This window comes from Strigops habroptila, chromosome 1 (genome assembly GCF_004027225.2).
Source record: "Strigops habroptila isolate Jane chromosome 1, bStrHab1.2.pri, whole genome shotgun sequence".
Classification (NCBI taxonomy): Eukaryota; Metazoa; Chordata; class Aves; order Psittaciformes; family Psittacidae; genus Strigops; species Strigops habroptila.
In genome coordinates this window covers 119,357,842-119,383,905 of record NC_044277.2, presented here as the reverse complement: position 1 = coordinate 119,383,905, position 26,064 = coordinate 119,357,842, and the positions used below count along the sequence as shown (strand labels likewise).

Here is a 26,064-nt window from a genome sequence, read left to right as displayed (position 1 = left end):
ACCTGGTGGAGTGATGCTAATCGTAATACATGCGAATAAGACAAAGTTTATGCACAATAAGAGTGCTCACAGGAAGGATGTCCCTTGTTTTGGCCCATTAAAGGTATCTTAAAAATTTCTGTTCTTATGTTAACAGACTTAACTCAGTTATCACATCAAATGGGCTAAGTTAGGTCTGATCCCTAGGTCAGATGAACATTTTATTCTTTACTGTGCAATTCAAAAAACACAGTGTTCATCCTACTGATGCTACTGTCGCTTCAACTTCTACGTTTGGCCTTATGAAAAGGTGATTCAAACTTTACTCTTCTAATACAGTGGGTTTCATTCTGTAGCATATGGGTTTGCAGACAGTCTGATAAGAGGTCCACAGGAGGTACTTAAGAAAGTAAGTTTATATACGACAAGGCTGATACGAGAAATTTTTCTATGCCCTAAATTTCTAAGGCCTTCATAGAAGGAAGCAATAAACAAAACCAGATAAAATTCTTAGACAATAAGAACATCAGAAAACATTTTCTGCAAGGGTAGCTAAATGAGGCTAGATGAAAAAAACATCGAAGAGATAGCAAAAGAAATTTAATCTCTAGCTCTCAGATGGCACACTGAAGTCCAAACTTGTTATTAGCAAGTAACTCAAATTCCCCAGTCACACCAGTTAGGAATGAATTTAGCTATTAATCAATTTGGTAAAACCATCCCACAGAGGAGATTCCTTGGGGACCTCAGAAGAATTCCCCATGAAATGCCAGTCTCACACACGGGATAGAGTTCAGACAGTTTCAGTTTTCTGAAACTGTCAGGCTTTTTGTTTAGAGTCCCTCAAATTTCAATTCCGACTTCCAAAACCCATCATACCTTGAAATCCTGAGACTATCTGGACTACATCGTCATAGACCATGAGAGTAGCTGAGCGTTCAGGAAGAAGGCCGAGACTCAGTGAGGAGAACACTGTGGGAGAGAAGTTGTTTCAGTGGGATATATCTGAGTTCTTATAACCCAACACCACCACCACCACCCACCACTTACTTTCTTCTATATTTTTGCAAAACCAGGCCACCCAAACTATTAAAATCATATTGTATACATGCATTTTCTAAACCAAATAATTAAACTGCCAGGGTAATTATTATTGACCTAAATATGTTCTACACTTTGACTCCTGCAATTCATGCATGGTAGCTGAAAGCACAGAAGAGTGCAGGGTAAAGCAGGGCTTCGGGTCATAATTCACAGCCCCAGAGAAACACTTGTCATTACATAAAGAGGACTGGAACAGTAATTCAGTCTGACTGCATTATTTTGCTTCGAAACAGCTATACTTCTTACCTCAGGAAGATTTTAATGAAACTTAACTTTTAAATACTTTGAGATTACATAAAAAGTCATACAAAAAGGCAAAGTACGATGAATAAGTCTGAATAATTTGCTTTAAAATACAGCACATCCCTACTGAGTCACCACCTACACAACAGCAGTGTTATATATAGCAGAATTACTGTCATTCTACCAGTGGTGCAAAAGGGGACAGATAAATGGTATTTGCCTGCAAGGATCTCCTTTGCCACTGGGTACTGACATTCCTTACAGGGGCCTGTGTCTATATGCACACACATCTTTGGAGAGTGAAGATCATGGTATAATTTCATGCTAGGTTCTTCAGACCCAGAAGACCAGAAGTACATATGGAATTAGCCACCAAGCACATCTGACTCCTGCACCCATGAAAACAGTAAGAAGTAAACCTGCCTGCAGTCCATGCGTGGCTTTCAAAGATAGAAGAAGAGAAGGAGATTAATAGAGACTAGTAATTTTTCATAACTGGGCAGCATCCCACATGTGCACCTGGAAAGCACTCATCCCATTCTGAAGAGACCACAAGCTGAGGAAGACATTTCCAGAACTGATTAACAGAACACTGCAAGCTCTTCTGATTTTCTGGAGCTTCATAAATTTCCTCTAAACCAATACTTATTATTTAATACAAGCGACTGTATAGGTGTTAGCTATGAATATGGAGACTGTTTTAAGAAATATATTCTCTTTTTAAAGATTAGAAATTTTAGTATTTGAGAGAAATACAGAGGAAAGGAGAAGAAACTTGGAGAAACACACTGATAAGAACCACCATCTAGAAGATGGTCTTAACGTATTTGAACATTGAAAAAATGAAATCAAAAAATCATGTTATTGCAAGTACAGCTGAGAATTTTCTTTCCAATGCTCTAGATGTGAAACAGATCTACACATCAGGCAACATAAATAAGAAAGCCTAGCGTAAGTAGCACTAAGACCACACAATTACAGAATTTGTCTGTCTTTACTCCAATAACTTAATTTGTATGAAGAAAGCTAATATAATTCAGACACCCTGGGGAGCTCAATACAATAAAACATGCCAACATCTTCTTCCATATATGCCAGACTAGAATGCATATGCAACCTCTAAAGTTCCCTTAGGCTTTTCTGCACAATCTTTTCCCAGCATGACAAAGGCAGAAAGTCATAGTTTTTAAGGCCAGAAGGATGACTGTGATGATCTAGTCTCACTCCTGTGTAACTACAGCCTTCCCTGAATTAATTACTGCTTCGGCTCCAATAGCTGAGCTTAAACTAGAAAACATGTAGAAAAGTGATCAAATTTTCTTTTAAGGTGTCCAGTGGTGAAGAACACACCACAACATTAAGGCTCTAGTAAATAATTATGAGCACAGTTGAACTATGTGCCTTTTTACCCATAAAAATTTATTGAGGTTAGACTTACAGCCATTTGATCTTCTTTTTATACAAGCCTGCTAGACAGAGGAATTCTCTCTTATCCTTTTCCTATTCTCTATGTGGGTACTGGCTGATTACGATCAAGTTACTCCATGAGCTTTCTCTCTGGTGAACAAAACAAATTAACCACTTCCAAGTCTTTCCCTGAAGCCATATCTTCCAATCTTTTAATCACTCCTGATATAACCCTAGAGATTTAAACACTATTCTTGAAGCCTAGATCCAGAACTGGACACACCTCTTCCTTAGTGGTCGCACCAAGGACAAGTTCTGAAACACTGTACTCTGCTTTCTCAGTATCTACCTTATTTTACAGCTAAGGATCAGATTATTCTGCTTTATTGCAGTGCTGAATTGGGAGGTTATTTTCAATCACTCATCTACCATGACTCACATGTCATCTGCAGAGGTACTGCTTCCCAGATGAGCTCTCCTCTCTCAGGAACACCGTAAGCATCTCTGTTCCTAGGACTACATTTCACCACAGTGAATACCATGCCTTGCTTTGACCGACTGTCCTTGTTTCAGCTGGGATAGAGTTTTTCCTAGTAGCTGGTGCAGTGCTGTGTTTCAGCTTTAGTCTGACAACAATGCTGATAATACACCCATGTTTTAGTCGTTGCTAAGTAGTGCTTACCCTGATCAAGGACTTTTCAGTCTCTCGTGCTCTGCCACTGAGGAGGGGCACAAGAAGCTGGAGGGAGCAGAGACAGGACACCTGACCCAAACTGGCCAAAGGGGTATTCCATACCACAGCACGTCATGCCCAGTATAGAAACTGGGGGGGAGTTGGCCAGCAGGAGTGGATCACTGCTCACGGACAGGCTTGGTATCAGTCAGCAGGTGGTGGAGGTGAGCGAGCAGCTGCATGGTACTTAGTTGCTGGCTGGGGTTAAACACAACCATGACCCTACCAGCTTGTATGAACTGTACTGCCTTAGCAACTTCCCATTGTTCACTGCACACACTGCTCCAAAAACATCCTCATAAATAGGGACTACCAGTCACAAATTTTTTTCTTCCAAATTATTTACAGAAGAAAATCTATGTGCAGCTAGGAGCAGATAGATGAGCACATCTTCCATCGTGAACACTTCAACAACTCAAGTGATGTTAAATTAATGATCTGTTAATAAGTGGAGTCATGGCTCTACTGATAAATATTTCAATGGAAAAAAAGATTTTAATCTTCTCCTCCCTACCATTTATCATTATGTAAATAAATAATTCTCCAGCTTAAGTGGTAAAGAGCTAGTAATTATTTTGGTTAATAGAAGAAAAGTTCATTTCTGCTGAATTAAGAGAACAGAAAACCCTCAATGCTTACTCCTTAAAGCTATCACAATAATATCATGAGTTCAGTGGCTGCACAGTGGCTGCACTGTAAGATTATACCTAATGCATATTGACTGTGATGGAAGAATTGTGACTACCTGTTTCCCATCATCCAACCCAGACTAAAAATAACAACAAAAAATACCATGGTTTTCAAGATTTCTATACTGTGCTGGTTACAAGTATAAGAGGCATTTAAATAACAGGGCATTTAAATACAAACAGTTCTTGGAAAGTTTTTTAAAGACTAGGCATCTTAGTCAATACGAAAATTAACAGCCTAAGTATCTTGGGCCTGAACATTTTTGTCATGTCCCTTTGAAGGACTAATTCAAAGAACAACTCTATTAAATCTACATGGGGTGTATCAAGTTGTAACTTGTTGTTTCTTTAATCAAGGAAAGGATTAAGTTCAAGGTAAAGAAAGCAAAAGAAAGGATTCTACTCCCAATTAAATCAATGGCAAACTATCTACCCGTTTCAATGGGGGATTATCAGAGGTGAAAGGAATCTATTTTCTGAGGTAAGCTCACATTTCAGCCGTGGAAAGAAAGGTTTTGTGGAAACTGTATACAATTACTGCTCTTTAAACTTCAATGACTCACCAAAAACAACAATGCCACGTTTGATTCTCTTCCCTCAAAATCAGTATTTGAGAAAAAGCAACAAGCAAAAAACCTAACCAAACAAACTCCAGGCCATGGAGGAGTAGGTTGCATTCAAAAGATCTAGGGTGCAAGTCAGAAAGATAGGAGACACAAAGCAAGAAAAGGTTCAGGCAAGAAAAGGCTGTTGCATGCTTTAATCATACATGATTGTATCTTAATGTAGTACATGAAGTACGTTGAGGAAGCCGCACTTCATCTTATTTAAACACAAAAACCATCAAAGAACTTTCTAAACAGAGTCACAGAACAATTACGATTGGAAGGAACCTCTGGAGGTCACCCACTTCAACCAAGCAGGGGGGTGTCCAGTTGAGCTTTGAATATCTTTAAATATGGAGCTTTCACAACCTTTCTGGGCAACCTTTTCCAATCTTTGACTACAGCTGCTGTAAAGAATTGTTCCCTTTTATTTATTTGAAGCTCTCCTTGCTGCAATACATTTCAGTTACTTCTTATTCTTTCACTATGCGCCTAAGAGCCTGGCTTAGTTTTCGTTATAGCTCCATTAAGTAGCTGGAAAACATGGCAGAATATAGTAGAGGAAATGTGGAAGAAGTCAGTCTATCTTATCTGAAGCACGCAAATGCAGATAAGTAAACAGCATACTGAAATGCCTAGAGCATAATTCTTGGTTTGAAGAGATTCAAGTTCCTTTCCCCATCTGAAAATACATTTGCTGCTTCACCTTGCGGCAAGTCACACAGTCCCTCTGGCTACTTTGATATTAATAAATAAAATGGAGCCAAGGCATGGGATTGAACACTGTCCTGTGATCATTAATATTATTTAAATATTAGCACACTTAAAACCTGGCATGGCTTTGGCCTGAGCTAATTATCAAATCTGAGGTGATATTTAGGTGTGATTTGGATATAATACAAGCCTGGGACCATTCCCAAACTACCTGGACTCTAATAGTGGCTGAGGATTAGAGGAAAGGCAGATGAAAACTGGGAATGTGACCTTCACCTACATGTTATGTCTCAAGGTCCGAAAGCCCCCCCCAATCTGTTCAATTTAGCAGTACATAAATAAGTCTTCATGACTCAGATTCCCATTCTGTACAACTAATGCAAAGTCTCCCGCTTCCCATAAAATTGCGGCATTCTGATAAAAACTAACATGCAAGTATTACTGTTATAGTTTTTGCCTGTGGAAGAAACAAATCACACTAATTAAGTTAGAAAAAATCCTTACATCTGGATAACTGCAGATTAAAACTGTCCTATGGGCACGGCCAAGAATTGAAAGGCCAGGACTTCTTTTGTACACTACAGCCTACGGTGCAACAGTTGTTGCTACACCTTGGGAGAGAAATGAATGAGTACATCACAGCTGCTGAAAAAAAAGCACTTGGAAACAGAGTTCCCATAAAGAAAAAGATCTGGAATATATTTGCATTTGCTGTGGAGCTCTAAGAACACCAACAGTTGTTTGAAAATTGATGTAGCACTGTATCGAGGACAGCCAGGAGGAGACCTAGTCTCTGCACAGTCCTGATGCCCCACTTTAACTGAGGAAGAAACCTTAGTCTTTTTGAACAACACAGATGTTCTTCCTCCCACCCAGGATTGCAAGCATTAAAACACATCATACAAAACTGTGTAGCTTCCTTTAGATGCAAAATCTTACCTCAGAACAAAAATAAAGATCTCTTACCAGGCAATCTTACAGGTTTCCATGGTGCAGAATTTGGCACATACGCATGTTTACTAGCAGTCACTATCAGCTGATTGCCCAGCTTATACTGAAACTTGAGGAAGGCAGTGCCATCTGCTCCTGAGGTTCCAGATGCAATGGAGATCTGGTTGGTAAAAATCTCAATGAAGGCTTCAGTTACTGGCTGATGTGTGCTGGCATCGCTTACATGGACCTTCAGCGTTACTTCTGTAATGACAAACAACCACAGCAATTATCGTCCCAAAAGCTTCTATATTCCGCTTATGACCCACATGCAGCCAGGCAGCACATCACCAGGGGCAGGCAATATCCCCCTCAATGGGCAATATGTCAATCTCACAGTAGCATCATAATTCTAATTATGCACACTATCAAACATCATACAGCATCGCAATAATACAGCATCGCAACTCTGTCAGGTCCCTGCCTTCCTGTGCTTCTGCTCAGCGAGCCTTCTCCACCAGCAGTGGGGAGAGGGAAAGGCTGGAAGTCTGCTGTGCTCCCTCACCCCTTCCCCAGAACATTCTCTTTGTGCAGTGAAGGAACAGAAGACATATGCTCTGATGGAAGCCTGGGAAGAAAGAGGGCAATGACGCGGGCTGTCTTACAGTCAGAGATTTTGAACACCAGCAGGACAGGTTGCCCCAGCTAGCATAGGACTTTCCTGGCAATGTCTAACCAAGACAGTGAAATCTCACAGGATCAGGTCCTTGTCCTCAAAACACAGGACAGGTAGGATGCTAGCAGTGAGGAAGAGAGGTACACTTCCCCCCCCCACCTCCCAGTTCAGTGGCCCTTTTTCCGAAGGGGCAAACATGTCACAGGCCCTGGTGATACCTGCTTGTCAGCCCTGATGCTACCATATTACCTGTCCCCACATACAACTGGTGGCTATGAGAAGCAAAGTAGTGATAAGGTTAAAGCAGTCTGGAGAATCACATCTCGTAGACACGCAGTCAGAAGCTAACACAATGGACTACATTTTTCTTGAGTAATTTGCGATTTTTCCAGAAACTAATTACTTGTTTAAATGTTTCCAGATGTACAATATTTGTCTACTCCAGGGCACTCCTATGACTAAACCATGCACTGTGTCACCAGACTTTTGTTACATAAAGTGGAGTGGCTTGTGCAAGACAGTCCCTCTGGAAGGCATTCCTCTATATCTATGATTATTTTTCTGCTCCTCCAATAGTTCCTCTGCCTCATGCTCTAAAGAAGCAGCTGTTGCCTTTCTTCAATAACTATGACTTAAATGCAATGCTGTGTTGAAAAGACCCAGCAACGGTCCAATACCTCCACCAAGCCACTCCTTGGATTTTTTCATTCACAATTGCCTCGTTCTCCTCCATGAGTACCTCCCTCCTTTCCTCCCTCTTTTCTCTCCCACTCTGCCCTTTCTCTCATTCCCATTTTTGGAAATCCTGTTGTTCTTGCATGAAGTCCCCCACCTCAGCTTACTCCATTCCCCAAGATAACAGACGATATTTTGCAAACTCTCTTTTTGTGTCAGGGGAATTCAGCCACTAACAAGCAAGATGCTCACACTCCACGTGCAACTCATTTCTTCACGTGCTGCCCAGAAAAGAGAGCATGACCTCCTTTTCATACAGATTTTAAAACAATGTATTGATTTCTACAGAATAGTGTTGGTGGTACAGTTCTATTACTACTGTGCATTAGGATTTTAAGAACTTATTCCAGTGTAAGCCCTGAGCCAGCAAGACATAACACCAAGAACCACAAAGAACTTAACAAAATCTCTGTTGTGAATTTCAATAGTGATATGACACAACTCAGTATGCTGAGAAACATACTGTAACAATATAAAAATTTAAAAGGATATCAGGATCTAATACAAAAATATCAGCACATCTGTCCTAAGGGCATTTCAACCAGAAAGATATTGGGCCCTTTATAAGCAGAGACCTTCTGTCTTAATTCTACAGTACAGAAAATATAAATATCAGGCAGCCCCGAACAAAAACCCCATTAGAGAAATCCATCATCATTGCAGCCCTCACTTTAGAACTTGGCAATGGAGGATGCCCATTTAGAAGGGATCAGCATGAAATACGTTCTAGCTATTAAAGATTCTGGATTTGTTCCCAGTTTTGCATTTAGTAGTCAAAGAAAACAACGTATACTGAAAAACAGCGTCCACACGCTCTGGTGTGCACATTCGGAACATCTCCTTAGAAATCTTGCCTTGACCACCAAGCAACTTGTGAAGTCTTGTGCATATGAAAGGCAGCCACATTAATCAAAGGAGGAATGCCTATGTATTTATGTATTTACAAACTGTACATGTATTTACAAACATGAGGGCAAAAGCAATATAAGATATTTTCAAAATGTGTAGGAATAATACACTTAGATCCAAAGCCAGATAGCTGTGCTGTTAATGTTTCCCACTTTGAATTGCCTAGCAAAGAATGCTGAAGAACAGATGCGGTTAAGAATAATGGATCATACATTAAAGAAAAAGCAAGGGAACAGGACAAGCTGAACATTGTGGTTAGTAATTTCAACAACATGAAAGTTTACTCTTTTCTAAACAACCACATATAAGGCGGCACTAAGGAGCTTTGAAATATTAAATACTAATCAAGGAAGAGGATAAGAAAACAACAGAAGTATCAAATCTATTTAATTCCTTATAGACATTCAAAATTCTAGAATAGAGACTACTACTAAAACTGATCAAGAGACAAAGGCTGATAAACAAAAACGTTCCTGTGTACACAAATCCAGAGCTTTCTTCCCAAACAAGAGAGCTAGCCATCGGTATCTCCAGTAGGAGATTCCTTTATCCTTCACTCTATAGCTATATAAGTGTCTCTGTCTACATCCTTCTCTCTTTCTGATGAAGAAGGATAAGGGTTTCCAAAATCCTGTTTCCAAACAGAAGTGACAAAGGCCATCACCCAAGATGGAAAACTGATGTCCTGAAAGGCAACAGACTGGAACTGCTGTTCTAATCCACAGTCCCTAGATCAGACACTGGGCTTTTTAGTTTTTTTCCTCCTCCTGTTTAATATTTAGACTCGTTGGGGGTTTTTTTATGACTCAGAAGATAGAGAAAATCCTAGCAGCCTGAACAACCCCAATTCCTTTTCATGTATTATCTTCCCTGACATACGTGTGAAATGTATACAACTTGCCTAATTCAGGGCTTTCTCCCACGCAACAGCTCCTTTTTCTTCTTATCTAATGCAGCAGTGAAGTCATGAACAGCAAACCTGCATTATCACAGTTACTTCCACAGCAACAGAATGGTTACAAGCTTTAAACTGCAGAGAAATTGTTGAAACAGTGAGTGTGACGAGAACAAGCCACAAAGACTACTATGAAAACTTAAAGATATACAGTAAGTTTGAGAATTGTTAGGAGATATTCAGGGACTTCTTAACAGGAGGACTGAAGAAAGGAAAGAAGAGAGCAGAAGAAAGAGAGCAAGTGATCCAAGATCACTCTGACCTCAAATTAATAGGGAGGTCTTAGACCGAAGCATTAGGTATAATAAAAGAAGTATTTAATTAGAAAAAGCTGCCTAGAAGACTCATTATTAGCTAAGGAATAGAGTCTTTAAAATATTTGGCAAACATTTTAGCCTGTACTTTCAGTAAAACAGTGGGGATAAAGCAGATACATTATTCTTGAGTTTTACAGCCTACCACAGCAAGCAGCTCACACAGAATTAAAGACACATGGACTCTGAGAAGGAAGGACATCTGCAGTAAGTGGGGAACATGATGGAGGCAGGAAACTGAAAGCACTGCAGAAGATGAACTCTGAAAACATGAACTGCTAACATGAAGCATGCTTCATTCCTCCACAGATGTGTGATACTGTTGTGCTTTCTATTATTGACTACAGCAGGAATATTCAATTACGAAGTTCTGAAAGGGCTTTGCTCTGTGCTGCTAGTGAGGTTCTGGAGGAAGGAAGGAAGGAAGGGGACATAAGGGTGCACAGTGCTGATGTTTCCTCACTGCTGGGCAAAGCAGAGATGGTTGAGGTGACAGGCCCCACGCTGATGAATTCAACCAGGGCAAGTGTGATGTCTCTCACCCCCAGACAGGCCAGGCTATGCCTGAGCTGGTAGCCCTGTGTAACAGACCTGGCTCCTGAGCAGTGTGGTGTGAATGTGATCCTTTCAGACCTGGGCTACCTGGCACATGGTTCCCTGTTGGCTTGCAGGGCCCAGGTAGAGCCAGAGTAATTTGCTTGCACCACTAGCGCATGCCCTGTCATATTCCTACAGGAATTTTTCTTGTCCGAAGCAAGAGCTACTTAATGATAGCTGTTCATTTCCAGGAGATAAACTACAAGCAAAGATACCCTGTCTGGATAGGCAAAAAGACTCTGTGTCCCTGTCTGAAAGCACTGCCAGGAACGGGCCACACAAACAGTTAAATAGTGCAAGCCATCTGGGAAACCCTGCAACTCCACTTCAAGAATCCCAAAGCAAAGTGGGAGAAGAAGGTTAGTCGGAAAACAGTAAATACAGGGTTACATTCCACAGAGAGGACAAGGTTGCTGTCTGTATATGCTCATGCAAGTCCAGCCTAAATTTCTTTTCTCATAGTTATACTCCTTTGTCTTCTTTCAGCAATTGCATCTTGCTTGTTGTTCAAATGAGTGCAAACAAAAACTACTAGTTACAGCGAAAACAGATGCTGAAGTGTAACTCCCTCCCAGTTTTCTAGTACTAAATTTATTGTCAGCTATATAAAAAACCCCAGCATCTCCAAGGTTATAATTTGGGAAAGTGAAATAGAAAAAGACAAAAAAAGCCCTAACATGTTAGCATTCCAATCCAGAGTCCCATCTGTCTTCTTAATCTGACTTTTGAGATTTTGCTAAATCTAAACTTTCTCTGAGCAATCCTTCCAGTGCCATCTGCTTTATGAACCATACTGCCTCCTCTGAAATGCAAGTAACCTTAAGACAACTATTTCTGCAGTCGCAACCCCTCAGACTCAAAATTGCTCTTTATATTCCTGTGAACTCCCAGTTTGGCAATGGCTTCCTTCAGAACTGGTATAATCAGTGCTGTTGTCTATAACCAAACTCCTGAAAAGTGAAAAGCACTGGTTTTGGTTTTTAAAAATAACCAAAAGCACACACAGAAACCCCATTCTATGTAAAATTCTGTAACATTCTATGTGATGTTACACAGAAAGAAAACTCCTGAGCGATCTGAGTGATGGCACAACTGTCAGATCTCAAATACTGAAATAAACAGAGAAAAGTTATGACACAGATTGGAAGTCAAAGATTACAATCTTCTTTAGATGCCAATCCTGCAATTTGGTGTGCACACACCCCTCTGTCAGGCAGACTCCCACTGACGTCTGCTGGACAGATGATCTCTTTTGGGAATGGGCTGACACAGGCAGCTTCTATCACTTATCTTTTCCTCTGGGGGTCCCCTATCCATGGACAATGTCAGGATATTACCAAAGATATTTAAATTACCTAGGTTTTGAGTACAGAAAGAAAACTTCCTCCTCATTTAAAAAATACCATTATGAACTTTATTTAAAATTGCATCCTCTGCTCTGACTGAGCTTACTGGCAACTTGCCTGGTTTTGAATCCTATGTGCCAAATGGATAAGCCTTTCTGCCTCTTGACCTTTTGCCCAAGTGCAAGGCCGCTGCTCAGCCAAACAATAGGATTTTCATTTATCTAAAGGAAAACATTTTCCTAGAAAAAGGAGCACTTCCCATCCCCTAGCCACGGATGCCAACTCAAGCATCTACATATCATTGTATCTTTATAATGTACTGCATCAAGAAGGCTCTAATGACAGCCACGCTTCGAAATAGTAGCAGAGTAAGTTTTGTATGAAGAAAAAGGAAACATGTACATAAAACCCTTCCAGAAGCACAGAGTCTGATCTTCACTCATGTGGACACCTGAAAAGCAAGTTCACTAGTACCACCTCAAATAGCAAACTAGGCGTGCTTGTAGAAGACTCACAGCAAAGACAATGACATCACTTGCTCAGAACAGGCTCTGGTCCACACTACAGGAAAACCAGTGGTGCTACGCAGCCTTCCCCTCCACCACAGAACATCAAGCTTTCAACTGGGTGAGTATCTGGCACTGATTTCCAGGGAACCTGGCCACATAGAGGGTGTGATGCGGGAGTCCTGCTTCTACTCACTGCCTGTCCAGTGATTCTCGAGATTATACCAGGGCTGCTGCAGTCCCTGGCATCAAGCAGAAAGATCCTTACTTCTGTCCACAGCACTGGGCAGAACTCTAGTAAGGACCACACAACAGGGCTTGGTTCTCAGGCCCACACTTGAAAGATCTGGAAAGCGGAGGGGTTCAGAGAAGAGCCACACAAAAATCCAGGGTACAGGGAAGCAGCCTTTGGACTGCCCATCTGAAGAACCTGACCTCTTCAGCTATTGTAAGAAAAGGCTGGATGACTGTGTGAAACAGGGAAACTGCCAAAACCAAGTCAGCTTTAGTCTTGCTGACAGAGGTACAGTGTGACCCAAAAACTATATGCTGAACTTAAGCAAATTCAGGCGTCATTTCTTAGCAACAAGAGAACAGCTTGCTAGATAGCAGATTCATTTGCGATGACAGATAGTGGGAAGATATTATTTTTTTTTAATAGCTTTAATTTTAATTCTAAGTTTTTAATTAAGGCTTACAATTAATGTTTAATTCTGGAGTTAAGAGAATTAATGTTTGATTCCAGAACATTTATGAAGCCAGCCCAAATGGTTGTCTGCAGTGCTTCTGATTTTTTAGCACTGCAATCTGAATTTGCTAAGCACTTTTCTGCTTTACAGGTCACGAGGAAGACTGTCAGTACTGTCCTGACACACTCTGTCTGCACACTCTGAGCACTTGTAGTGTGATGACTATAATTAACTCTCACACCTCAGAAGTCAAGAAAGAACATTTTTCCCCAAATGCACAACTGACTCTGATTTCTGAGTTTTTCCTTTTATTCCTCTCCCTTGCTTCTCCTCAGAAACAGTAAGACCTCATGCAACAGGAGCTGCACAGTCCAGTCTCTGAGCTGGTGCAGAGAAGCCCATCTGTGATGCTCTTCAGTGGCACATGAAGCTTTTTTTCCCTCCTCTGAAGCACAGGTTGATTTATCTGCATTTCTCATCTAACATTCCTTGCCACTGCAAGTGCCTCAGGCATTGCTGGCACTGTGGCTGGTTCCTCTAGTGTGCACGAATTTCATTTCCAGGGGACAGAAATGGTTTATCTTAACTAAAATAATCAGACTCAATCCGCAATATTAAAGCACAGTGGTCTGTGATATGAAGGTCAGGCAGGTGCCCTACTTGCCTCTTCAGGTTTAAAATCTATTAAACAAAGCATTTAGAAACTAAAACGATAAATACATTAGTTTATCTCAAAATATGTTATCTGCTAGTGATAATGCACACAGATTTTAATAAAATGTCACAAAAGGAACTCTAGTATAAAAACTAGAGCAATATATGCCATGTCCAGTGACAACCAGGCCACTAAACAACCATGTACTCAAAAGGGAGGGAGAGGTAGAGAAAGGATAATAAAATAAAGATGTCCATCACACAACTGTCCAACATTTAAAAGAGGATTCGCATATGCTGACCTGTGAGAGCCTAAAGCATTACCACCAAAATTAATTTCGGGGGGGGGGGGGGGGGGAGAGGGAGGTAGGAATTTGCTTTAATTAAAAAAAGTGAGAGCTATATGCACAATGCCCAGATGAGACTCTGATACCCTATTGTTATGTGATTAAACAAGCATTTATAATTAACTTGAAACTCACACGGCTATGAAACTCATGAATAGCAATAGTTGCATTAACAGGTCTGCCTTTGATCTCTACAGGCACTGTGCATGAGGCAAACTAATTTCATTTCCAAACCTTGTCTTTTAGACATGGAATTCTACAAAATACTGTCATGGAGCACAGATGGAAGTTGACTTTCAAAGCTTTAGCTTGCCACACACATAATGCATTCTTTGCAAGATAGGAAAACGTAATCCCTGCTTAAAACTCTCTTTTTTTCCCTAATAGAGTCCTTTGAAACTCTGTTTGGAGATCAATATGGAATGAAAAGTTAATGCACTGATATTTTTCAGTTGCTGAGCATTAGAGTTCTCCACTGACTCAAACAAGACCACTGCTGATTTTGCAACATCAGCTCTGAGGATAACACCACATGAGCTCAGCTGCTGCACCACTCACAGGGATTTTAAGCCAACTTTATACCTACTGCATCACCAGTCTGGCCTGGGGGAGGGCAGAAAGGGAAAGCCTGGATTTGCTTAGCCATGGATGGATGCGTTACATTTTCTTGGAACAATTTTTTCCTAACTGTATTATTAACAGTATGCATCTGATGAAACCAATTTAAAGCAGTTGTATTCTATGTCTAAGTGAACCAGTGTATGTGCAATTGGGCAGGGAGGAGACAAGCAATTCTTTTTGCTTATTTCCAATCAGCTTTAGTGTTAGGTTTAATCTCTACTTATTTCCAAAACCTGTTGTGAAAGCAAAGCTAGATGTCGCTTTGGAAGAGTGTATTTTTACTCGAGTTGTTTGTCTTTTATTTTATAAACAAACCACTGTAACAATTCAAACAAACCCAACTCAAGTGACTCTTCTACATTCCCGTAGCAGTCTGCGGGGCAGACTTCCACTTTCATCTCAGTACTCTGCTGGCGAAAGCTAATACAGGGGCAAATTCTTGCGTTAAAATTTTATCCAGGCACTTGCATGACCTCTTTTTTTTTTTTTTCAAATAACTAAACAGCCAATTTATATTCACTTCACTCCTTGAAGAGGTTATCCCCAACTGGCAGACAGGAAAATTAAGCCTAGGTGAAGCTATGCATGGGAATAACCTCATTCTTCCCAGCAGCCAGCCTGAGCGGAGTTCTGCAAGGTGATGATGAGCTCAGCACTGCTGCTCAGCTACTCCGGGCCAAAACCAGGAGCATCCCTTCCCCTCTTGCCTCCATAGCCTGGCTGCGGACTTCTGCTCTGTCTCTTGTGCTGCTCTGCTGCTCCTTGGACCTCTCACCATGTCGGTTCCATTTACCAACCCAGCACAGCACCAGCCTAACAAAACAAAAAACTTGCTGCCAGGTTATCAGGTTGAGCTGCTGAAGCAACGCAGCCCCAAGTGACAACATCAGCAGAACTGGTAGGCATGGGGGCAGAGAGGCATGAAATCTTCTGGCCAAGCACAACACTAGCAGAGGAAAAGGCAGGAATGGTTCCACCCCTGCCAGTCCACGGGCAATTAGGTCTGCTCAGCTGTACCACTGAAGCACATCCCGAGAGTCCTCTTCAAGTAACTGCACCCCTATGGTCACTCTGGAAGGCTGCCTGTGCCACTCCCAGCTTAAGACAAGCTTTAGGTCAGTATTTGACACGTATAGTTGCAGTAGACCTTTATTTTGCATTAAACCCAAATCCCAAATAACTTCCTGGCTGTGGTACCCCTACCACTGCAAAACGGTACCTGGCTCCTTAAGGATAGGATGCTTGTGACAATGACAAAGGGAAGAGTTTGATTTGGAGTAGCAAGGACTTTCACACAGGCACTATACAGGGTTTATAGCTGCTCCTAAACACCCAAAAATCTCTGCAGCCACAGGTGATATTTCTGTCTGGGTAGAGGAAGGTTACTGTTGGTTCCTCCTGACCCTAAAAAGCATGCTTTCATTAACATGCCAGCTGCTGTGGCTTCTGTTTTCTCCTCACTGCAGCCCTACGATTAATAGCCCCCCAACTTATCTATGTTGAAATTTTCTTATCCTCCAAAAATATTTACTGTATTTTCAAGTTTCTGAGATTTTTCTGCTCAAAACAATGTTTACATTTCCTTATTTGAAATAACTAATAAAAAAAATTAATCTGTAATCTAAGCCTTCTTCTTGAAAATGAATAAACAAAATAGGACCCACTACAGTTCCCTCCATCCTGTGAAGCATCCCCAGCTTGACACAGGGCCATTTGTCATTACCCTCTGTTTAGTCCTTCGTCTAATATCAGTAACACAGAAGTCTTCTCATCCAAGTCAATTTTTCCATTAATATTTTTGAACCAGGCTGCTGTACTGTCTCTGTATTTCAGCTGTGACGACTGCACATATATGCAGAGCATAACAACTGACTCAGCAACCAAAACTTGCTTGAGCTTAAATTATTGTAACAGCATAGTGATCTTAATTCCTGTAAGAGGATTAACTTTAGGGCTGTAAGGATTTCATTAGAAAAATTTCTAATAAGACTAAAATTGTGAATTTTAAAATATTACTTTCTATTCCCCTACACTGGAAGTCAATTATGTAAATCAAAGCTATTGGCTCTGTCACAAATTCACAATCATGATAAGAAAGTACAGTTACACTTGCAACATGCATCTTTCTTGCAGACTCATTTTATATAAAAACCACAAAGCAACAATGACCAGAGTTTTGATACACTGCTCGTCCAGCTTATATTGCTTTCCATCATTGGAAGAGCACTAGAGCGTACCTTTGTATTTCTTGGTCTACTGGCAGCTCTGATTCGCATTGGTGCTTGTTACAGTCCCACGACTACCACTGTAGCTAGGAGACAAAGGTTTTCAACGTACAGGTCCCTGGTCCAGGCTTTGGGCATATGTGAAATTTGACTTGGTGAAGCATGTTCGTTTAGGCTGTGAAACTGCCTGCCTAAGCAGGGCCGGAAGGGGATGGCACTCTGCTAAAGGACTCTTGAGGTTCACAAATCAAAACACTGAAAACCAATGAACCACAGCAGAAATGGCTGATCAAACAAACCGGTAAATTATCTGTTCTCTTTAGAGATAAATCTCAATGTAAAATGCTCTGACTGGCCAATAAACAATGGAAAAAGGCTGAAAGGAGACCGGCAAGGGTGACATGCCCTGAAGCTCTGGGAATAATGCAGGGTGTGACTGACCACAGCTGCTGCAAACAGAGCTGACTTTATCTCAATACTAATGGGACTCGAGGTTGGCCTCGGTTTTACATGAACAGCTAGTTCCTCTGACAGCTTCTGGATCAACTGACTACACCACAGCTGAGTGGATCAAATCTTTCTCTCAAGCTCATTAAGAGTGATAATGTCTCCCAGACCAGCATGGGGATGGGGTGTCTACATGGCTCAGCCCGGCATAGGGTATAAAAACTGAAGAACTAACAACAGATATAAGTAAATCTGAAGACAGCAAAGAGCTTGAGCTGGTTTCAACCCACATATTTCTTCTTGATGTCTGGTGATGTCCAGCATTGTGATGATGAACATACTACAGAGACCAGCAACAGGTATCACACATTGGTGATTGTGACTGAACTGTTATTGCCATTGCTGTATTTCCTATTTGCTAAGTGCAAATTACACTGGTATCGTGATTACAGTATATTTTGTATCACTGTGCTAAAACAAAAATCCCATGTAACATTAAATATCTTCAAATAAGTACATTTGATATTAAGCATTATACCCTCCACATGTGGCCTATCTAAACGAGTCCAGCCAGAGTACAGGATTCTGACAAACACCCCTATCATTTACTAGTTTATCCATTTGAAAACAGAAAGGGGTTATCGCTTACACTCTACCATAAACCCATTTGAGATATTTACAGCTGTAAACATCACTCTGCTCAAGCCCTCTCACACAGCACAAAATCCCTCAAGTTCTGCCATTTTACCTCTTCTGTTTCTATGCTTGTGCTGCGAAACACACATCTGTTTAAAAGTAACACTATCATGACGGGCTGCTGGCATTCTTAGTTTGACAAATACGTCCACTTTCCCATTAACAAGCAGATACGTAGAACTGAAAACATTCCAGTGGCGTACTCTGCTTCCTTGGCACAGACAGCAACATGAATATTTTGTAGGCCATTTAGTCTATGCATTAAGCAAGCATTTTAAAGTATTATACTGGTTTAAACAAATAGCTGTATGTTTGGAAAGCAAACTACTGCATACAAGCAATGTTTGAAGGGGAAACAGGAGGAAGGAATTTCTAAACAACCAAATCATACAGATGCTAAACTTATATACAGAAGCTGCATTAACAAGATGTGCTGGGGGAATTTGCTGGGAAGTAAATGAAGACGTACATATACAAAATGAATAATCGACTTCCGAAAGGGTAAAGTACGCTCTACTATCTATCCAAGATGAACATAAGGTTAGCAGATGAAGGGTTCATGGATGTTATGCCTACATGCACACATGTATGTGTGCTAAAACTGAAAATACAAGGTACAGCTAATCCCACTAAGAATTACAGCATTTACTTACAAAGTTTCCTCAGCACTATCAGCCCATATCACTGCCCTGAAACCCATTCTAAAAAGAAGTTTATGGGTACTTTCTTGACGTTAAGAAAGTATGTATTTCATGCAGGGATATATCATCTTTTGTTTGTTTGCAATTAATTCTGTTCTCACACTTAGAAAGGAACTGCTAAGAAAAATAACAGTATACAACAGTTAGCCAGTATTTTAAAGGAGCCAGCTGAATAAATTTAAAACCTGTTCTACCATATTTAGTCATAAATACAATTCCAGTGAGTACTACAGGAGTGCTAACCACCCCGTAAATATGTAAAATAAAGATACAGAATCCTCATCTTTCCTTCTGAAATTTAACAGCTTTAGGAAATCTATAAATACCAGTTTTTCCCAATATATTCAGTAACATTTCATGCTACATGTTATTTTGACACCCACTTCTCTGAAGTGCTATACACCTAATTTTAAAGTTCAGGTAATTTCTACATGTGCTGGGATTTGGGAAACTAACACTCCACAATAGAAAAATAAGGCAGACTTCCTGCTTTGCTGAGCGTATGTTCTAAATCAAAATTGCTCTTCACTTTTTTCCCCTCTTCACATTAAGCCCTGGGAAAAAACCTAAACACATAACCCAATGGATGTGTATGTACGTACATGCACATCCCACAGCAAGCAGTTTTACAAGAAAGCTGATGTATTTATTTCAACAACTGGTCTAATAACCCAAGTGGCCACTTGTTCTCTTGAGGTTACAGAATTACTTAAGGGAAGAGTAAAAGGACAGCAGATTCCTATTATTGCTCAAAGCCAGCCCGCATTCTCAAGCAGCCTTGTGCTAACGTACCAGCATGACAGAGGCTTCCAGCCATCAGCTGGCAGAGCACAATATGCACAGTTTTAAAGAGCTTACAACATAAAAAGGTTAAGAAATCCAGCAGCACTCACCCAGTAGGAACTGGCTGTCTACCCCAAAGATTCTGACAATCAGCTGAGTTGCCTTAGATGTTTACAAAGAGAAAAGGACTTTGGGTCCACTGCTCTAGTACAGTATCAGCTAATGCAGTGCAGCAAAAGAGTGACAGCTCTGATTCTACAGTTACAACATTAACATCCTCTACCCATATACATGTGAATGCAGCATAAATGAAACTGCCTTAATGGCAACATAAAATAGCATATCTGCAGACTTCAAGTTTCTCCCAAAAATGGCTGTTACACCAATGCCAAGATGTTCAGTGTGAGCAAGAATGATTTTAACTTCGGCTTTGGGCCATTCCATCAGATACTCCCATCTCAGTGGGTAGTTAAATAAAGAAGAAGCGTGACAAGTAACAACCATTAGTAGTTAATGTGAATGAAACAACCTTCAGTATTTTAACTTCATCTTTCTAGCCATTAAATGCATATTCAACTTAGTCTGAAATTATTTTGTGGTTATATTCACATGGAACACAAAATCCTTGGTAGCATAAATAGCACATAAAATGCAAGGTAATCACCCGGCTAAGTACAGACACTCACAGTGTATACATACTTATTCAAAAATTGGTGATTCTTATGTTGCCTGCAGTACCAAAGCCAAGCAAAATACATTTTGTATCCTTTTAAATGGGTATGCTTACATATAAAACATTGCTGTCTACTTTGGATGCTGCTTTTGAAATTCATTGAACAAACTGCAGTGAGGTAGGTGGAATTTCTTAAAATCTCTTTTCAGCTAAGAATCTCAGCAAACATATTTTCTAGAACCAGTGTTCCAATTCCCCTGGTAGAAAGGACTTTCTGAAAATCAAATAGGTACCTGTGAAGCATAACGGGTGAGATTTCATGATTCACTTAGGGATGCAGTGCTAAACTTTCTGTCAACACAGAGAGTGGTAAGAGCAGATGGCTTTGCGGGCCATAAGCTAGTTTTGCACCATGCCTATCCTTTTTTGCAAATTAGAGGGATTTCCTGGCAAAGTGCCCTGGGGACTGCCTGAAATCAGCTGTAACAACGCCTGGACTCTGAAGATGTGGCTTTGGCCTTGACAGTTCTCTTGTTTCTGCTGCCCAGGACACGTCAGAGGGCATAGGGAAAGGGCCTGTGAAAGGCAGCTGGACTCCAAGCCTCTCTGGCAGGCAGAGCACCTTTCCTGGCCCAGGTTCCTGGCACAATCAATGTAAGAAGGTGCTCAAGGCTGATGGCCTCACCCAGGAACCATGGTCTGGCTTATTTTCCACTCTCGTGCTGAAGTCGCGTTTGGCTTAAAACCACCTCTTTGGCCTGATCAGCTTCTGCTGAAATAACTTTGACAAGATATGTGTTTTGTACTTCAGCTATGAATTTTCAGAGATGTTTGTCAAACACTTGGCTTCATATTCAGGTACCTTTGCCCTGCTGTCCTCCCACTCCAAGACTCCATCACTTACTAATACATGTTTTTTAAAAAGGAAAAGGAAAAAGCTCTGCTAGAGATAAACTCAATCAAGTTATTAAGCATAAAAACCTGAAATAAATGCATTTACACTACAGCAATATGTCTTGTTTAAGCTTCATTTTATTTAAGTAGTGATAGCAAATTATACCAAACACGTTTAAAGAGCAGACTCACCACAGTTAAAAGAAAAAACAAAACCCCACCACATGTATTTTACTTTAGGCTCTCTCTGCAAAAGCTTGAGACAACTTGTCCCAAGTTTCACGTGACTTTGTACCAACCTGCAGAGAAAAATGGGTTTCAGAAGTTCATCCTACGAAGTGCATCAAAGTTTTAAATTGCTTTTTAAATTAAGACTGCTCATTTTTCAACAGCTTCATTGCAACACTTGCTACTTTGCTCCCTAAGAGTCCCCTTGAAAATACACATCGGTTTTAGTTTCCTTACTGCAGTGACAGCAGGCACATTGATTTCAGCAAGTGAAGCAGCTCAGTTGTGAAGTTACCAAATTAAATCCAAAGTTAAAAGCCAACAAAATCACGTTGCACAGTATTTTGAATGTCTTCGTGGTATGATCACGAAGGTCAGAGCAGCAAGAAGGCCCCTTGGTACACCAGAGTCCTGGAGCTCCTACATCTAGGGTGAGAAAACACAGAGTCTGGCAGACTCCCAACAAAAGTGCATCTCCCTCTCATTTTGTGTGGGCAGCCCTAATTACTCTTGCATATCACTTAATTGTAACAGCCAGCAGATGGGTACTTGACCTGCTCCTTTCAAGGGAAGCTATCACCTACTGGTCTATTTTGTTTTTCATGGCAGTGTTTTTCTAGTTCTGTACAAGGCCCTTGTACAGATTGGAGAAAAAGATTCACAAATGACACCTGAAAAACAGTAAGCCTCAAAAAAGCAAGCCATGAGCCTTGACAGTGTTGTACTGGCATTTTTGCTGTTACTAGATGTTTCCATATTTTTTAATAGGATCCATAAAAGCAAAAAGGCTAAAAACTACTGCTGAATAATGAAGGAAATCTATGAAGATGGCTTCTTGGTTTGGAATTCTTAAGAAACTGATACTTAGAGACTCTATGTATGAAAAGGAGCTCTGAACTCAGAGAAAGAACAATAGTGCAATAGCAGAAGGTGAAAATGTAATGAAGATAGAGCAGCATCTAGCTTTTTCATGAGTTAAAGCCTATGAATAGATTTATTCTAGTAATTTGTAAGCTTGCGAAGAATCTACACAAGGCTTCATGTTCAGTGGGACTTTCACTTCCTATTAGATAAAAACAGGTGAGTGAATGTAGCTTTGTGAAGGGAAAGGCCTTTGGGGTAAGCAGTAAAGGCATGTGCACCACAGGCAGAGACAGCTAACACAGCTGGGAGCCCACCCCACTACCTGCCATGTCTGTCAGCTTGGGTAGGAACAAAGCTGACAGGAAGACATGGGAAGAGGTGGACAATCTCCATCCACTGCAACAGGGAAATGGGAACAAGGAGAGATGCTTATGGCAAAGTAAGTCATAGGTTTGCAGATGCTGTCACTCTGTCTTGCTGGAGTCTTTAAATATACCAACAGTTTTCCCTCCTGAATGTTGGGCTCTCCTTCCTTTATGAGTCCTTATCAGATTCCAGTAATTCCCATCAGCTCTAGGCTGACTCCTGAAATTTGCTTGTACTGGCCTTAAAATGGATCCAAAAGTATTGGGAGACACAAGATGCAGCAAAAATTTTTCCTTTGTGCAGTGGTGAGGGACTAATACTTAAACTGTGCCACGGGCCCTGCTCGCTGATAGATCCCCCTCTCCGCTGTCCTCACCCACCAAGCTCTTCAGGACGGAGGTGTACAGGCAGCAGAGGCAGCACGAGCTACGTTCCCACAGACAGCAAAGAGCAGCTGGGCTTCCTTAGTGCTCTGCTGGGGGGGCTACCCCATCCCCCATCGCTGGACCCACACACTTCACTGACATCATGCAAGATTCACTCCTCTCCCAGCACGTCCACCCCAGATACTGCCAACATCTGCTTTGGGCCAGAACACCTTGGCCTTTTGACTCCCATTTCCCCTTTCTCTTTGGGATCATTTGCTACGTTTTATTTATGACAGCAGCTGGCTGTTCAAGTTTAAGATCCTCCTACGCATGTGAGGTTTGTATATGCAAAGTATCATGTCCCCCTGGATGTGGGAGTGTTGGGACATAAAATAGGAAGTTGAGTATTTCAGGCTGCTCCCTTTGATTTGCACAAGACTACATCACTGCTGCAGCCCAAGGTGCTGCGGGCCAAGGGCTGTAGGCAGCCGTGCTGTGGTGGAGTCAGGCAGCAGAACAGGGCAGTTCCGCTCTGCAGCTGGCATACACTCCTGCCCACTGGGTCACTTTGGCCTCTTGCCTCCCACAGACACTACTACCCTCACCACACCATCTCAGGGCTGTCAGCTAGCTGGTAAAGAAGCCAGGTGGAGAGGGGAGAAAAAAAGTAATGCAAGGCTTGCCTTTTCCCTTTGCAGCAGTCAAGACAGGCTCTGAGAGATACAAACACTTCTCTACCCACACATTGCGCTCTGGTGCTGCTCAGGGACTGCAGGAAAATTACATCCCCTCCTTCTCCCTCTCTCCCTCTTTCTCCCCAGAGGCACAGAGTGACTCATACAAGCACTGACTTCACATCATGCAAGCATCAAAACCAGCGACAGGGTATCGGTGGTGAGGGGAAGGTACACTGAACAGCATGCGCAGTGTTCTATTATAGAATGTAAGGAAATTTCTTGGCTTTTGGCTCTGTACGCACTGCTTCAACAGATCCCAGTGCCAGCCCCGTGCAGAGAGGAGATCTAGGAATATGCCATCCTCTCCAGCTTCTGCAGCTTGCTTTCCACAAGACGAAATTTGGAATAGTTGCGATCCATCTGTGTCCCACCCTGGCCAGAACCGCAAGGCACATGGTGGAACCCTCTCCCCCTGAAGCTTTGACTTGGCTTGTGTGACCCACTCAGCATCTGGGACACTTGCACTTTGCAAGGTAAAATCAGAGCAAGTTGCAATGAGAAAGGCACCTAATGCTAGCATGGCTCTCACAAACACCTGAGTAAACCAGAGGTTAAGCAGCTAAGTGCTAGAAGATGATATGAATGTTGCTTTATGGGGGGAGGAGGTCAAATAGAATAGATTTTGTCACTTGCAGCGATGAGTGGTGGTGGAGGACGTCTATACATTTTTGAAACACATCAGCAATCAGATATGAAGCAATACCTGAAGTGAAAACTAGTAAAACCAGCATGCTTAAATGCAAATGGTGTGTCTATAGCTGCTTTGCTATCCTGCCTTAACTCCAAAAATCTTGGTAGGTTTTTTTGATGTTAAATGATTACAGAGAATGATTTTTTTTTTTTAAAGTAGTTTAATTATGTTCCTCATTGCCAGTAAAATATTTGCTAGCTTTTACACAGGAATTTTCCACTGAAGTTTTACATGAAATGCTCACTGGTGCTGCAAAGCACAACCATAGGACTCTCTCACTTGCAGGTTAAGCTACCTCAGAAACTGCAAGCTTTAGTAAGTCTAGAAAATGGAGCTTTCTGAGTAGTCTGTATAGACCTGCAGGATTCCAGAGGCTGTAGGGATTCATGCTCCTATGTCACCAGCATACCTCTGCGAAAAAGGCAAGCAATACAGAGTGTAAGTTTAGGCTCCTATTTTAGAATGCTCTGCCTGGATTTATCTAGCAAACTAGTTCTCAGTTATTCAAAGGTTAGTACACAAAGAAAATAATTAGTTCTTAACACTAATCCAATTTTACTATGAAGTGCCAGAGGCCATACAGAATATAGTGTTTACCAGGCAGTTCTTTGGTTCTACACTCTACTCACGTCCAGTTGCCAGATCACCATAACTGAGCACTCAAAAAACAAGCTTTTAAGGTGGCAAGCACACGGACACCACCACCAAGGCCGATGGTATTAGAAGTATGAGTAACATTGCCTACGATATATACGTTTTACAGACTCCTAGGCTGCATCTGCACTGGTTTGGCTTTTGCTATAATGGGATTTTTGAGAGATTCAAAAGCACTGTTAGTTAGGACAGTTTATTACAAACCAAGATGTAATTCAAGCCTTATGCACTACAGTCTGAAGATTTAATCAACCTGTGCTTTTAAATAGAATGCACACAATAAATTCATAGTTTAAAAGGGAGACTTAAAAGAGCTTAAAAACTCCCAACAGAAAATAGGGTGTTTAAAGTTATTCTTACATCTGGTCTGAAAAAAATCTACATTCATATTTACAGTTCACATCTAGCAAAAAAAAAAAAAAAAAAAAAAAAAAAAAAGAGTCCCTTCTTCAAAGAACTTGATGTTTATAAAATAATTAAAAAAGATCTAAATAATCTGTTGTGTATGAAGCTTAATTCCAAGAATACCGCTTTAACAGTAGTTTTAATGTAGGAAAGCCAGCTGTGAATTTCACCAAGTGACCAGACCCTTCCAGTCCCCAGCCTGGGTTCTGCCCAGTCAGGTAGGAAGGTGACTGGAAGTTCTACATGGAAGAAAGGATGACAAGCCCTCCCGCGGCTAGAGGGAACAGACCACAGACAGACATGGGAGAAGTTTCTCAGTTCTAGACACCCCTCACGCCAAGGAGCCTGACATGTCTAGCCAATATGCGCTTTCCCACATTGTTCCTCCAGGGAAGTGTGACAGAGATGCCACAGTATGACCCACAGGACCAACAGAAAACCAGGTGACTGCAGGGAAACAGATGTTTTTATTAACCTTCCCTCCTTAATTTTTAATAAAAGCAATTGATAAGGGCTTGAAGTTTTGTGAACTGCGTGGTGACCACATTGAAGTATTTCTTCATTGTGCTGAAGGGGAGA

General features: G+C 41.2%; 1 protein-coding gene across 2 annotated transcripts in view; it reads right to left on the bottom strand.

The window, feature by feature from the left end:
• FAM171A1 (family with sequence similarity 171 member A1) overlaps positions 1 to 26,064 on the bottom strand; it is an 89,382-nt gene that overhangs the window by 29,665 nt on the left and 33,653 nt on the right. The window contains exons 2-3 of one of the 2 annotated variants that reach the window (XM_030498885.1): positions 6,441 to 6,668; positions 859 to 951 (exon numbers count right to left, since the gene is read on the bottom strand). In XM_030498885.1, the coding sequence (XP_030354745.1) occupies positions 859 to 951; positions 6,441 to 6,668 (321 nt within the window). Of the gene's footprint in view, positions 1 to 858; positions 952 to 6,413; positions 6,669 to 26,064 lie in introns of those variants that run through there. The other variant, XM_030498893.1, reaches the window with a different exon arrangement.